The sequence below is a fragment of the Aulostomus chinensis genome, chromosome 15, assembly GCF_037954235.1.
Source record: "Aulostomus chinensis isolate RoL2024-O1b breed Wild chromosome 15, RoL_Achi_v1.0, whole genome shotgun sequence".
NCBI classification, from domain to species: domain Eukaryota; kingdom Metazoa; phylum Chordata; class Actinopteri; order Syngnathiformes; family Aulostomidae; genus Aulostomus; species Aulostomus chinensis.
The window spans coordinates 3,215,844-3,231,573 of NC_141334.1; the positions used below are offsets into that span (position 1 = coordinate 3,215,844).

Consider the following 15,730-nt stretch of genomic DNA (forward strand, 5'->3'; position numbering starts at 1 on the left):
GTTCCATTCCCGCGTTCATCCTGCACGTTTGAGTCGGTAACCGCCTCCATGGAGCCTCTCCTGGTGCCTTCAGCAGATGTTGTGCCACCACCATGGAAACTTCACGATGGTAAAACGCACCTTGTGAAATGTTTTATCATCTTGCAGCTGTTTAATGATGTGACAAAGTCATGAAACTCGAACAGGACCCCGAGGTTCTCGTGTTTTACCATCAGTAACCACCCTTGTTACCAGCGGCTTGTTGTCAGAGCTCAATGCTGCAGGGGCGCTGCTGTGGTTGGCGTGGCGCTGCTAAACATCTCACTGAGGTCAAAGCCTGCAGAGACAAGTCGGTTAGGCCGAACCTCCCTAACGAGGTTTTCCTGAGGTCAAGTCGAAGTGTTATTTCACTATCAAGCCATAGATGGCGCTGCTCCGCACCTCGACACGGTGTCCTGCACGTCTATGATCCAAGAACAAGAGGAGGAGCTGCTCTGGGAGCCGGGCGAGGCTGCAGAAGCGCCGGTGCCATTGCTGTGCAGGGGCTCGTTAGGATAGGAAACCATACGGGAGTCAGACAAATATAAAAAGTAAAATACATACATTTTTCATGAAAGGTCAGGTTTTGCTTGGATCTTTCTTCTGATTTGTTCATTTTTTTCATAATCATACAAAAATATTCTGGGGGTCTTGAAAGATGAGTAAATATGTTCCTCACTCACTTTCCCTCTTTGTCCATCTCAATTCTCTCATCCACTGCTTTCCTCCCTCCTTCTCTTCCTTTTCACCCTCATCCCCCTCTCACTCATTTGATTTGTGGCTGTAACGCTCACTCGCTCCACCCCTCCATCCCCACTCTCTCTCATTAATAATCTCATCCCTGCTCCTCTCCTCTCCATCATTCATCCGTCTGTCCATCCTCCTCCCATCTATTCTCCCCTGTGTCTTCCCACTTTGTCAGATCATCCAGAAGATTTTGTCCTCCAAAGCAAACACAGTCGGCTGTTTATCAGCCGCTGCTGCGAGGCTTCGGAGGGGCTTTGATACCAGCAGCTCATCCTCAACTGTGAGGCTAAGTGCTCGACGCCGGCAAAACAACTTTTCTAAAGTCGACATAAAATCCCGCTAATATTCTGCCTCAATCTTCACAGTGTCAGGAGGCGACGCGCGGAAACAAATTATGCCGTGAAGGGTGTTTTTTTTTTCCCCCCTCTTCCTTTTCTTTTATTTGGTCGGTCTGGAGAAAAAAGAACGCGTGAACTCAATTAATGTTGGGTGGATAGTTCAGCTGTCAGTTTGACGTGCTGACAACACAATCAGGCATTCACACACACACACACACACTGACGTTCACATGCTGTCACACAGATAAAAGACAACAAATCTGCTGTGAGTGTAACATAAAAAATTTAAAAAAAGACAGGACAATCACAGCCTGGCACGTGACCGCATCACTGCTGCATAATCAGAAAACAGCTGGGGCTGAGAAGGAAACGCAGATTTAATGAGGTTTATTCTGAGTTACTTTCACTTGCTGCTCATCCACGTCCCCACAACATGAGGAAAACCTAGTACACACACACACACACACATATTCTCAAACTCTCAAGGAGCAGGGGAACTCCTTCAATGATCTACTCAAGTGAAAATGATGCATAATTTAGATTAAATGACAATTTCAGTGAATGAATGAACTGAGGAATCATTGGCGTGTTCAGAGGTGAACACTGGAACGGCTATAATTTGCGTTTCCTCTTTTGTGGCAATTGTAAAATTTACAAATGTACAAATCAAGAACAGGAAGATGGAGACACATCACCGGAGTCTCCAAAAACCACCGTCTCCAACAACCACCTCCCTTCTGTCTGTGTCCATCTGTTTTGAGCTCGAGGGAGGAAATGGAGGAAGGGTGTTTGTCTGGGGGGGGGGGGGAGTCTCCGATCTCTCCTCTACATACACACATAAACACACACACACACACGCACACACGCACTGGACTTGGATGTGCGAATGCTCAGTTTTCATGTCAAACTTCTCATGAACCAGCATTTTATGAGAAAGCGGGACTTTGGTTTTCATTGTTCTGCTTGGATTCCAACCCGTGACAAATATTTCCTCTAATTCTGTCCGTACAGTCTTGATATGAACACATGAAATTCAGCTGATATATAAAAAAAAGGCTCATTTGTTTTCTTTCTGTTTCTGTAGACGAGGGGCCTCGTCCGCCCGTCCTGTCTCGTATCCCCGCCCACTCCTTCCTCCCGCTGTCTTACTTCTTTAATTATTTTATACTTTTACAGCCCAACAGAGCAGCAGAGCAGCAGAGCTCCGTGTAGATCAGCACCAAATCAGACACTCCACAGCCCTCCTTCACTCTGCCCTCCTTCAGGAGCGCGATTAGTCGCTTGGTGAACTTTGATCACCAGATTTAAGAGGTTTGTGTTCAGGCTGCATGTTCGTCATTGTATTAGTATAAAAGCTTTTGTATAATTGTAATTTTTTTATTGTTTCAGGAAGACAGAACATTAAGTTTGCTCTGCAATTAAGGTTGAGAGAATGTTTCATGCTCCACATAACAATTTCTGTAATGAGAATACAGAACTAGGCCTGAATTATCCAGCTGATTTAAAATGAGATGAGTCTGACCTTCAAAACACAGTGGAGGGCAAAACTACGCAATAAAATGGGGACAACAGACGAGCTGCACAGAAGCCGAGCAAAATTAAGAGTTCCGAGATGATTCTGACAGGTTGGCACCTTCCAGGGGGAAAATCTGGACATGAACAACAATGACAAACTAAGGTCTCTCTCTCTCTCACACACACACTCCCATCTGCAAGGGACAAGCTGCACAACAGTTTGCAGTTTTCATTTGCGTCGTCTGTTTAGTGCACCACACCCTACGAACACCTTTACGACGCTGCACGTGCAACACTGTCATGTTTTGTCCTCCGTGCAGCTTCAGACCACGTGTGTGTGTGTGTGTGTGTTTGTTATTTCTGAGCTTCACCTCCTCACAAACTACTCTACTCCAAACACTACTGCTATCATAGCCACACTTGTCCTTTCCTGTCCCCTGTCTTGTCCCTATAAAAAGGTCGGAGGTTCTAGAACCGTCCACTCGTAATCCTTTAACGCAGGTTTGTGCAGCGTTGCATGAACCAGACCAAAGACCTCAAGAGTGATGCAACTAAAAGAAAACGGGTGGGGGGTGGGTGGGTGCTGGCTAGTTGACCCTCTGACGCCGTCATGGGGTGGGCTTGGTGTTCCGCCTGCTTAACGTTCAACTTGAGCAAAAAATAAAAGCTGTTCCCAGATCAACGTGTTGGACTACACGGTGAACAGCAGCATGTGGAGTCCGAGCGCTCTCGTTTGATCCGGACCAGCGCTGCGCTCAGAACCTCCTCCTCCTGCTCTACAGGGAAGGCTTTGCAGAAGTTTGACTTGTCGCCAGACGACTTGTATGCAGGTAAAATCTCTTGTTTTAGTATATTTGAAACACCAGCTTGAACGAAATCAAGTATTTTTCGCTGCATATCAGTAGCTGGGGGTTAACTGCTGCTCAGTGAGGATTGGCTAATGAGCCAAGCTGCTAAAGCCCATTTTCAGGCCTCCAGCTGCTGAGAAACACAGATCAAACAGTCTCTTACTCTGCAGCCTGGCCTCGCCATCTTAAGCCGAGGAAGGCGAGGAGCGCAGCTTAGTCGGAGGTGGCACGGTTCACTCTGCTGATAAGATGGCAAACAAGAGAGGATGCACGACCCAGATTGAACTCTGCCAGCGCTCAGCGTGGGTCGAGTGAAAAGGATCAAATTAAAATACGCGGAGGGAAATTTAAGATGAGTGAATGTGGTCAGCGGCGCCCTGCCGACGCTCCTCAGACAAGGACTGCTTCTGGATCTGCTTCTTCTCGCTCTTAGTAATAATCACTCTGACTTACAGGATGCAAAAATACATCATTTTCATGTGCGCGGCGCGGCTGCGTTCCTCCAGTCCATTTAAAAGAGTTTAATGATGCATAATAAAGTGTTTTCTATCGGAAAATTAAAAGAAAAAAAAGTTGTAAACTTTATGATGTAGATGCTAAATCTCCTACATTCCCAGAGGAGAGAGATCGTGTCCTCTCAGCCCTGCAGGAGAAAAACTATTAAATGAGACTCTGTTAGGATGGGAATTCATTCCCTCATGAGTCTATAACCTCCTCCCCACATCCCCCGTGAACCGAGCCGCTATGCTCTATTATTTACTTTGTAATGACTGTCAAACGGAAGTTGATCAAATTAAACAGAAATTCATACCCATCTAAAAATAAGAGCACATTTCTGTCACATTTCTTCCTGATTCCATTGACTTGATCGTTGGTGGGGGTCTTCGTGAAAAGGAGTTCACGTCTCAACAAAATCAACCAGAGGCCCACAGCAGATTTCTGGGTTAGGATCCAATGACCACGACACGCCATTTGTACAACGCCTTTTATTTTGGCATCATTGAAAACTACTCCATGAACGGCAGTTTGGACTGAAGAATGAAGGGGAGCGACGTCAGAGAGAAGCCAGGGAGGGAGGAACGGAGCGCTGAGTGGGAACGCACATGCGCGCGCACACACACACACACACACGCACGCACACGCACACGTCACTGGTCAGCTGATCAGCAACACGAGCAGCGTCTGATCACCCTCACACTCTGGACGCCAATGTTTGGTTAATTCTCCTCAAGACATTTTGATCTGATTTGCAAAAATAGTTTTATTAAATAAATAACGTCACATCTAAAAAGAGATGTCCTTGATCTCATTTAAACCTGTTGAACAAATTGTTTTTTTTCCCCCCTCAAAATCTGAAATCGTTATCATTCCTTATGCTGAGAACTGCGAGCAGATCTGCGTCCCCGCCGCCCTGCGCTGCGTTCCCCTCCCCGCTCCGCCCACGTCCTTCTGTGGGTTCCTGTGTTTACTTGTCCGAGAATCATTAAACAGGTTCCGCGGAGCAGGAGAACAAAACAAAAGCTCACTCAGTATTACAAATGTACACACGGCACACCAGGAGAGAATGCAAAGACCTTCGGCCCAACACCACGACTACCAAACCAAAAGAGAGCAGGTTGGTGTTTTTGTGGAATATCTGAGCTCAGCAGGAGAGAACAGGAGGCGTAAAAACAAACCCAGCTTGTTCTCCACAGGCAAACACTGCACTGCTATACATGCTAACCAAATATACTTCAGTTCACTTTTTTTTGCCCTTTTAATATAAAAACACACTGATGTACATTATAAAAAAGGGTTTCCTTTTTTGCAAAAGAGCAGTTTCTGTCCTGCATCAGCGTGTACCGTCTGATGGGCGTGGTTATGTGTACACTATTTACATATACAACAGTATAAAAAGATGTACTTCTCCTGTGTACACGCTTAAAAAGTAAATACATCAGATAGGTTTGTGAACTTCTCTCAACAAACAGCGACAGAGAAGCCGGCAGACGGCAGGAGGGTTGGTAGACTCGACACTTGAGGAGGAAGTGATGCTTCAAACATCATCACCACCTGTGAGCCACCGTGAAAGGTTCAGCAGTCGCCGCCAGCCAAAACATCGAGATTTAAGTTACCGCATCTCTAACAGCTCAGAATTTTGAAGATGAAAGTGTGTTAACATGGTGGATTTTCCCCAAATTGTGTACGAAAAATGTTCTTTTGTCGAAAATGTAATTTTGACTGGATTCTGTTCGGTTGTAATATTTTAATTCCACTCAAACGCCCGGAAACTGTTTCTCCCTTTAAAACAGAAAAGGCGCCGTTGTACGTTCCAGGGGGCCGTCGGCTGGAGGGTGACGTGTGTCCCCAAGACAACATTCTGCTTCCATCTTGTAAAAGTGTTGTGTGTCACTGTTGACTAATTTCTTCTTCATCTTAACCAAACACGAGTGGTTCTATAATGAAATGTGCTGGTCGTCTTCAACTGTTCAGACGCAGTAACTGTATATTCACAAAAAATCCTGCGAAAGAACACGAGAAACTTGACATTTCTGGCCAAACGAGCCACGACAAGCAGTGGAACTCAGACCCATCAGTGCAATAATTGGATGAATAAATGCCACAGGACCACAGGTTTGAGCATCAACATGGTTTCACAAAGAATATCTGAGCGTGAGAAGCTAAGTAAAAGGGTCCGCCTGCAGGTCAACCGAGTCGCCTCCACTGCAGGCTCCACTCAGGACAGGAGCTGAGAGGGAACCATCCCAACATGTCACACGACAATTAGTCAATGAGCTAAACACAGCATTTCCTAACACGAGGGTGGAACCAGCGCTCACCACTGTTGGTGCTCCTCCCTTCAAATCTCTCTCACGGCTCGAGCCAGCGGACGGTGCCTTAGGTTAGACTACGGGCTTTCAGGGCAACTCAGACTCCGGAATGCAGCTGCGACTGGAGTCCCAGCACAGGGGAGACCTGCAGGGAGACCGTCTACAAGTAGTCAGTGCATCGTCCCAGACTGAGAGAGCTGTAGTGGCAAAACTTTACAAAACAAAAGTACACATCCTGAAGCAGAGTCGGGTGTTGACAGCAGGAGAAGCTACAGGGAGATGCGGCTGAAGGTCTTTGCATTCAGACAAAGTGAAGGAAAGTGAATCGAAATGAAACAGAACTGAAATCGGAGATCACGTAGTCGCTGATGCCAAAGAAAGTCTGTGTGATGTGCTTTTTCTTGCCACAAGTGCATTGACATAAGGCACAGGCACAGTCCCCCTCTTTCAACAGAGTGGCTCGCATTTGTTTGTATATATATATATATCTTTTTTTTTTGTTTGTTGTCCTTTTTAAAAAATGTCCCAGTGCAAGAAACAAGTAGGGTGACCACAGCCGAGGTTCTTCCAGCTTCCGTTGATGGCGTTTCTGCAGGTTCTCTGTTGGGTTGTGGCATGTTGAGAGTTGCGGTCGTCCTTGTGAGGGCGGTCGGAGGAAGAGACGTCTGTCAGGAAAACGCCTGGAGGCATCGGTGCAGGCCAGACAAACACTGTAAATGACACTCGAGCCGCTCGGAGAGAAAGCGAAAGGTTTCCCTCAGAATAGCAACCCTTCGGCCCTGTACGCTTCATACTAGAAGGTCAGAGGTCAGTCACATCTCTCTGTTAATACATGAAAACAATCAGGTGATAGCAAAAAAAACAAACCAGAACAAAAAACCCAAAACAAACAAACAAAAAAACCTAGCATGAGTGAGAGATTATTTCCAGTTCTGCGATGTGAAGATGGCACAAGTTAAGAGTTTGTCACGACACATTTGGGGAAAATTTTGAGACTTGGAGCACAAAACATGCTGATTTTCACCTCAACTACGATGCTTTTTGGCTCAATCGTCAAAAGCTTCAGTGACTATGCCTAAATATGGTACATCATTAATAATGTGTTGGTACATAAACACACCAATGGCACACACACACACACACACACACACACACACATAGAATGCGTCCGCTTGCATCTGGCATGCGTTTTTACATAAACTGCTGTGTGTAAATGAACATTACAGCTCATCAACAACATGATAACAGTGGAAAGTCAAACACTCAGACTACCATGTTGCTCAGACACTCTGACCCCTTCACCACGGCCAGTAACACCTGGTTATTACCTCCTGATTACCGAACACCAGAACCACGTCACTGAGCTGTAATGCCATGCGCTAATGTGCTTGCCTTTGATGCTAATGGTTTCTGCTCCGGTTGATACTGGTAACCGTATTCGCCGGGTGCTTCTCGTGTGCCTGTGAAACTTTCAAGTGCCTCATGAACCACAAATGCTGAGATTACGTCAGCATCTGGGGGGCGTGAAGATGAGGAAAAAGGAGGAGAAGACCGCTGGGGAATGAGTGGAGCCTGTTGCCGTGGGTGATCACCCTAGTGGTTCTGGCACTGAAATGCTCTTCAAGGAGATCAGTGTCTGTTTTAGGGAAATCTCTTAGGAGTTTTCTCACTTTCAACCAGGAGGAGCAAAGAGTGTTTTCTTGTGTCTGTGTGTACACACCACGTTGATGTGTGAGGGCTTGTGTGCATCTCCAGATGTGTGGCAGGTGTTAGGATCAGACCGAAACATGGAACCCACACTTGGGTTTTAATCAATATTCGTGTCATTTAACCTCACATATTCCCCACAACCTCCTTTGAGTCGAAAGTCATTTAAACTTATAATTACATGAAAATCCAAATATACCCGACTGGTCTGGATGTTTACGGAGCCCAAAGAGATGCGACTGATGCTTTAAATGCTGTTTTTGAAACATAAGATTTTAAGAGAACTTTATAAACGAAGACAAAATATTGGCTTTTGGCAGCTTTAATCCCAAACGTTCGGTACTGACCCTTAATCATCAGAGTGTGAGATTGTAAAGTGTGTACTTCAGTGTAAATGTATAGGTCCAGGATCTTTGATTGTTTATATGATTCCAACAGATCTGGCAGTCTGTTGGCTGTGAATCAGTCCTAGAGGCAGGGGCTTTGTGTACATCTGTCTGTCGCCTGTCTTTCTTCCAGGATATCTGTGGATTTATTTATATTCGTATGCATCAGTCCTAGAGGCAGATATTGTTGCTGATTTGGCAGGTGGATCCGGTGCCGGCCTGCGAGAGGAAAAGCCTCCCGTTGGGGCAAACGCAAACCTCGTAGACAGTCTGCCTGGTCCCGGAGGAGGAGGAGCTGGTCGAGGCCTTTCCCTCCGGCAGCCGCATCAGGCGAATCCTGCGAGCATCCAGAGAGATCTGGTAGGGAGACAAGAACACTGGTGAGACTGGACCCACGAGGTAAGAGGAGTCAAACAAGAGGAGGTACTGCTTGCACATGATGTCACTCTGCTGGCCCCATGTGATCGTGGCGTCCAGCGACCCGGCCCTCACCAGTAGTCACCAGCGGCTACGCTCCGACCCTCACCAGTAGTCACCAGCGGCTACGCTCCGACCCTCACCAGTAGTCACCAGCGGCTACGCTCTGACCCTCACCAGTAGTCACCAGCGGCTACGCTCCGACCCTCACCAGTTGTCACCAGCGGCTACGCTCCGACCCTCACCAGTAGTCACCAGCGGCTACGCTCCGACCCTCACCAGTAGTCACCAGCGGCTACGCTCCGACCCTCACCAGTAGTCACCAGCGGCTACGCTCCGACCCTCACCAGTAGTCACCAGCGGCTACGCTCTGACCCTCACCAGTAGTCACCAGCGGCTACGCTCCGACCCTCACCAGTTGTCACCAGCGGCTACGCTCCGACCCTCACCAGTAGTCACCAGCGGCTACGCTCCGACCCTCACCAGTAGTCACCAGCGGCTACGCTCCGACCCTCACCAGTAGTCACCAGCGGCTACGCTCCGACCCTCACCAGTTGTCACCAGCGGCTACGCTCCGACCCTCACCAGTTGTCACCAGCGGCTACGCTCCGACCCTCACCAGTACTCAGAAGTTTTGGTTCCTGACTAAAAGAGCGCGATTGTGGATACAAACAACAATACTGAGTTTCCACCACAGGGACTTCACCAACGAGCTCCTCGCCCCGCTTCAAAGGCTAAAGTGTGCAAGAAGCGTTCCTTTGGAATCACAAAGGTTTTTTTAGTGCCTGCACCTTGAAGCTGAGGTGTTAAACTGGTGACATTCCCCTTTAAAGGACACGTTTGAAACTCTTCTCTTTGTGGAATTTGATTTAAAGTCCTTGGGCTGAAGCCAGTTGGACAGGACTCGTCTATCGTGGGTCATGATATGTAACAGCTGGCAGGGAACCAGCTGCAGCTTGACCCGTCATCAACCTCCATAAATTCTTCCGTCACTCCTCAATAAACATTTGTATCTGCATGTCCTGCCTCTGACTCCCCTCGTGCTGCTGTGTATTTGATCTCCTTGTCTATTGTCATTTCTCCCCGTTGGTGCACAGCCTTTCTCTCTATTCAGATGAGAAGAGTCGCTCTTTTTCTTTGTGCACGGGCCAGAAGCTGATCCCTTTCATCTCTACCTCGGCTAACCTCCGCTGAATCATCTGTCTCTTCTCCTATCTTCACTCTAATTGCTCTCAAAGCAAATCTCTTTGCCTGCTCTCCCCTCCATCTACTTTTTCCGAGACTTCTTCCACACAGAACTGGATTTAAACAAATATTCTACTCAGCTCTTAACACCTTAGCACTCAACTTGATGGTTCACAGGGGCATTAATTGATGAGTAATAGAAAGTCAAGCCCGACTGCAGCATCCATAGAATTTCTCTCACATTGTTTTGCTCATTTCCAGGCCTATGTTTAATCTTTGGACTCCACTAGAGATGATTTGCATGATTCACAGTTCAGGAAAATCCTTTCTCATCATCGGCCGGGCCTTAATGCAGCCCTCCAGTTCAGCCTCATCTGGAACAAGACATTGTAGCGGCGCTGGTTCACGGCACAGGCGACACCAACGCCAGCACCAAAGACAGCAAAATATCAGCAAACCCAGCTTCTATGGTCACTGGGTTGGAGGACCTGTCGGCTCTGGTTACAGTAACTACGTCTCAACAAACCGGCATTTTATTCCCAACAATAAACATGAACAACCCTCAACTGTCAGTCCGTGATTTTATCTGCCTCCATCTCGCAGCTGCACAGTGAGTCAAAAAAAGCACAGAGGCAGCCACACAAGGCAGGAAGCAGTGCAAAGACAGAGAGAGAGAGAGGAAGTGAACTGTGATGAAGTTGGACAGATATTCTGATTCAGACTCTGGGATCCCTGACTCAGAAGTGAACTGTTGTGAAAACGACAACACCTTTCTTGATGTTTTTCTGATGATATCAGCAACTATTCTGGGTGTCATCGTGTACATAAGGTGGTGTGACAGCAAAACAAGAGAGGAGATGGCGTTTGAGCCTAAATCCTTAGGAAACCACCCATCAGTGCTTATTCATAACCAGAATAATGAAGCCCTGCACCGATCGCACACATGTGGATCTCTAAACCTGGTTACACCTGTTAGACTGATCCCAGTGTGAGGAGCCACGACTGATCGGGGTCACCGGGTTTTGCGCGTGCAGGCTGGAGCCACCAAACACCCGCGTCCACTGCAGAGGCCTTTGAGTGCTGATCAGACTTTTTCTTCCTGAAGTCAAAAGCCAGATGTTAGAGGGGGTTTGGACAGTGGTCAGACCTGCTGAGAGCATCCCGTGGTATCGCATCACTGCCTGCTTCACACAGAGGGCCATGACAATCAGGGGTCTCAGGCAACATTACCCTCTCCCCCAGGCTGTCTCTGAGGGGCAATCCTCCAGCCTGGGTATCAACTCATCCCTCAGGCAGATGCTAGCAAGCCCCCCATCGCCGGCTAAACACTTCTTCACCTAGCTAGCCAATAGACAAGGCCAGTAGTTCATTTACTCGACCACATGAAGACTTTATGATGAGAGTGCACGTCGTTGGCTGACAGTCTGTGTCTGTCTGCACTCTGTGAGTTGTGTCTTTAATACAGATATCGGATGTCTGTCTAAGTCTAATTTCCTCGGGGACAGTAAAAGTCTACCTTATCCTATACTTCCAGTTGTAGTGAGAAAGAAAACAAGCTGCAAACTACTGGAACTTTCAGCTAAACCAGAAACGCTCCATCGATAACGCTGGAGGAGGAACGGTCGAGCAAGTTCAGCCCCCAGAACTTCACCACTACACCCTGGTAATGTCGGCAAGATCCCCTCATACCTTGATGGTCTCGATGGTTAGAAGACAGCAATTTTCTTCTCATCGCATTTTATAAAAGCGAGGTAGAACTAACAGGACACCATGTTAATCAAGCTTGAGGACATATGCTGTATGTGTGTGCCCGCGTCCCTGAACGCCTGCGTCCCTGGGTGGGCGTGCTGTGTCTGGGCTAAATGACTGTTTCAGGACATCCTCGATGAGCTGGTGGTAGAAACAGGATATTCAGAGCAATCCAAGCACCGAGATTTTGCCTCAAAGGAATTACTTTTACATATGTCACTTTAATTTAATTTTATTTTTTTAGAAAAAACTGACGTTATAACAGAATATATGTCAGAAAATAAGGAAAACCCTAATGGGTCACATTTAAATGCTTTTCCATGGACTGTTGCATGTTCGGCTGCAAACACTCAGCAGTGGCAGGATTTACATGCAGGCTGAGCCAAGGTCATGGTTGGATCTCAGGCCCACAGTCTGAACATAATAGAGTGAAATCCATGATAAAAGTCAGCCTGTCTCGTCCCTGTGGACAAACCTATCATAGTAGAAGTGGTGGCCTGCAGGATAATAGAGACGGACTGTCAACGAAAGGTCAGCAGTTTAAACCCGGGAGTTCAGAGAGAAGACAGGTGGCTCGTACAGTAAAGAAGCACTGAGAAGCCGGCCATCGAGTTTCTCTGCAGCTTATGTTAAGACGAGTCTTCAAAATCACTTGTGTGAGGTCAGATCTAATCCACAGACCATTTCTCTGTCCTCCTCAGCAAAAAAACACAAAAACAAAAAAACCTGAGAGCAAAACTTGGTAAAAGTCAATTGCTCATCTTACTCCCCTCAACCCCACACACACTGGAGCAAACTGCCTCTGTCCCCCTGCACAGACACGGACCACAACTCCATGAGTCCCATCTCTCCAGCGTCTCCTCCCTCCTGGCTTGCACAGACCTCGTGTTCCTCTGGCCAAGGAGAGGAGGAGCCATAAAAAAAGGTAAAGGAGCCGTTACCAGACGCCTTGGAGGGGCATCACTATCAAATGACCTGGAACACGTTTAAAGTCGAGTCTCAGCTGACGCAATCAGACAGCTGCTCGTGAACAAATGGTTCACCACCAGGTGAATACCTGTGTGAAGTGCGCGCGTGCGCGTGTTGGTGTGGCTGGATGAGTTTCATGTGTGTTTAAAGCTGAGTGTGTGTGTGTGTGTGTGTGTGTGAAGGACAGAGCACCAATTAGGTGAGTGAAGGTCAAATCTCATTTCCACAGATAAATCGCCTAAAAGGTTGCGTTCTTGATGGACGTCTCGACCCGCACAAATACATGAAGAACGCTGTTAAATTACCCATAAATTTAGATGAATCACTTAGCTTATCATCCTATTTTAAAACAATAGCTCTTCTTGTTTTGTACTGGTGCAGAGAAGCTAAAAAGCTGCTGTAAACCACCATTAATCAACAAAAGAAGAAGAAGAAGAAGAATGTGTTTGTACTGTAATTTCTGGCTCAATACAAAACACCAAGACTTCAGAACCTAATTTGTTCAAGTGGAATACAGACAGTCTTTTCTAGGCTCATTGTTTCCACTTACAGCCGAGGAACACAATATCAATATATAGACGGCTCAGTCCCACCCTGGGTGTTGATCCAAAAGTGCGAGACTGACGCCAAACCGGTCCTTGCCGGCGCTTGGTGAATATCTCGCACCTGAAATGTAACACATAGCGCAAGTGTTGCATTTACGTGTTTTGTAATTTCTCTTTAGTTTTTTTTTTTTTTTTTTAACACTTTACTTTGTTGAAATAATTCAAAAACACCCTGTCAGGTGGACGGTCCCAAAACCTCAAAAACTACCCGAACAACTCTGTGATTATTAGAGGCTTCGGGAATCCTGTGTCTCACCGAGCGAGTGTGTGTGTGTGTGTGTCTCCCCGCCCTGTGTGGTTTGCGTGTGTTGTAAGCCAGACAGGGGTTTGATAAATGGACGCGTGCAACATTTAGGATGTTTGAGTGTGGCCCTATGGTTCTACGTCGACCGCTGCGGGTTCACGCGTGCAGAGTTGAGACACAGTCGTGGTTCCTCCCACTTTTAATTGCACCACTCCAAGGGCACCTTCCAGAAACAGTCCGTCTCATATCAGCAGCAGCTTCATGTATGGAAGCTAGCTTTTTTTCCTTTTTTTTTTGTGGGAAACTTTTAAACACTTTCTTCTCCCTAATCCTCCTCCGCTGATTTTAACAGATCTGACATGACACCGCTGGTGCAACCTAAGGAGGGAAATCCTTTTATCAGTGCAGCCGACCGTGATGAATGCCAGGACTGATGCGTGTAACGAATCTGGGGATGGTTGGTGGAATTTAGGAGCAGAAGCAGGATGAGTGGAGGATGAGTGAAAAAGAAAATGGTAAATAAGCAATGTTAAAGACAGAAGGAGGACAGAGATAGGAGGAGAAATTAAAAAAAAAAAAAACCTGGAAAAGAGGAAATGATGGATGGGAAACTTATTAAAACAAGTGTATAAAAGACTCAGTGAAGGAAGGACTCGTGTGTGTGTGTGTGTGTGTCTGTGCGCACGCAACTGAAGGGAGGAAGACAACAAAAGCTTCTCCTGTTCTCAGGTTCTGCTCTTCTTTGAGGCTCCAGCAGATTCTGCTGGGTGGCCAGTAAATTGCCACCAGGCACAACAGAAAAGCTCCACACAGGCGGAGTGAGCTAACTAGAGTTGGGATTGGTTTGTTTTTTTGGACAAGAGAAATATCAAAAGTCCCATGTGCCATGAAGGCTGCAGACAGGAGAAGCTGCCAGCAGACGGAGAGGAAGAATTGATGACATCCATTAACAGGCCCGTGATTGATATAAAAAATGATGTTTTTTTATCTTGTAATTAAAAAAAGCATTTCACATATTACAGTAATTTTATCCACTAAAAGAAGAAGATCCTAGAAAAATACGACATCTCCAGGATAAAATGGAAGTAGCTGGCACTCAGTAAAACTGAGATGACATCAGCTACACTGCTCGGTTGATGAGCCAGTGTTTGAGTGGCTTTTCTCCGCCAAATCTTCTCACTCAGTGGAAGGGAAGCGTCACCGTGACAACCTCAAATTGCAGATGAACTGCAGTTGAACCCTCCCAGATGCAGATCAGCTGATTTGTGGGAGCTGCGGATTGACGCACCTCTCCGTCTTTGGACTCCAGACGCAGCTCGTTCCTGCAGATGGCCTGGATGTCTCCGGCCTCGGCCAGGATCTGGATGCCTTTAGGAGCCTCCATCAGCAGGGAGCGAGTGGGAGACTCCAGCCTGGGGAACAAACCACTAGGTTAGGGGTCAGCCTTCAACACTTGGATGGATAAAAGAGAATAGTTATCAAAACATGGTAAAGTTTTATCTGACCTTTGACCTTTGGGTAGTGAGCACCTCCTATATGACTATTTCTCACCAATATTTGAATTCTTTTACAGACGTTGTATGAATAGAGGCAGTAATTTACAATGAACACTGAACTGTGAGATACTGGGTTCTCTGATGGGCTGGTTCCAGACCAGTAAATCCCATATATCTCTAACCCACTAATCAGACCTTTGCAGGATAGAGGAAGAGCCAGACTCATTTTTATTTGGACAGAATATCCAAATCCCCTGGTGTCATTGGTAGATTTCAAGGTTTCAGGCGTAGTTTTAAGTCTAATATCCGCTTCGGCCCAGTTCAGATCAATGATCGATGATTGTGAAGTGTAGATGCAAACACTGTGAAGTTTCAAAAGATCCACCACGTCTAATCTCCAAGTGTGTATTTGTTTAAGGACATTTTGTAATGTGAGCTGCATCCTGTCTTGTTGTGAATCACTGGTCTGAACTGAGCCTTACACAGCAGCATCACCTTGAGGTTTCTTCTCTCTCCCTCTCTCTCTCTCCCTCTCTCCCCTCACCAGTGTTAAGCCTGCTTCTTCAGCTGAGGAGGACATGAATCTGTGAGTCCAGTTTAAATCAAGTGTGATAAACAAAGGATCTGAAACTTTTAAAAAGCCTTTGAGGAATCGAGGATCAACAGCAGCTCCAGTATTAGTTAAAAAAAAACGAG

General features: G+C 46.6%; 1 protein-coding gene across 8 annotated transcripts in view; it reads right to left on the reverse strand.

Annotated features, from left to right (window-relative positions):
• Positions 1–4,466: 4,466 nt before the first annotated feature.
• The window catches only part of sgcd (sarcoglycan, delta (dystrophin-associated glycoprotein)), a 247,945-nt gene continuing 236,681 nt past the window's right edge, over positions 4,467–15,730 (reverse strand). For all 8 annotated transcript variants that reach the window (XM_086226538.1, XM_086226535.1, XM_086226540.1 and 5 more), the window contains 2 exons: positions 14,827–14,950; positions 4,467–8,726 (listed from right to left, as the gene is read on the reverse strand). In XM_086226538.1, the coding sequence (XP_086082664.1) occupies positions 8,541–8,726; positions 14,827–14,950 (310 nt within the window). In that variant the 3' untranslated portion in view covers positions 4,467–8,540. The remainder of the gene's footprint in view (positions 8,727–14,826; positions 14,951–15,730) is intronic.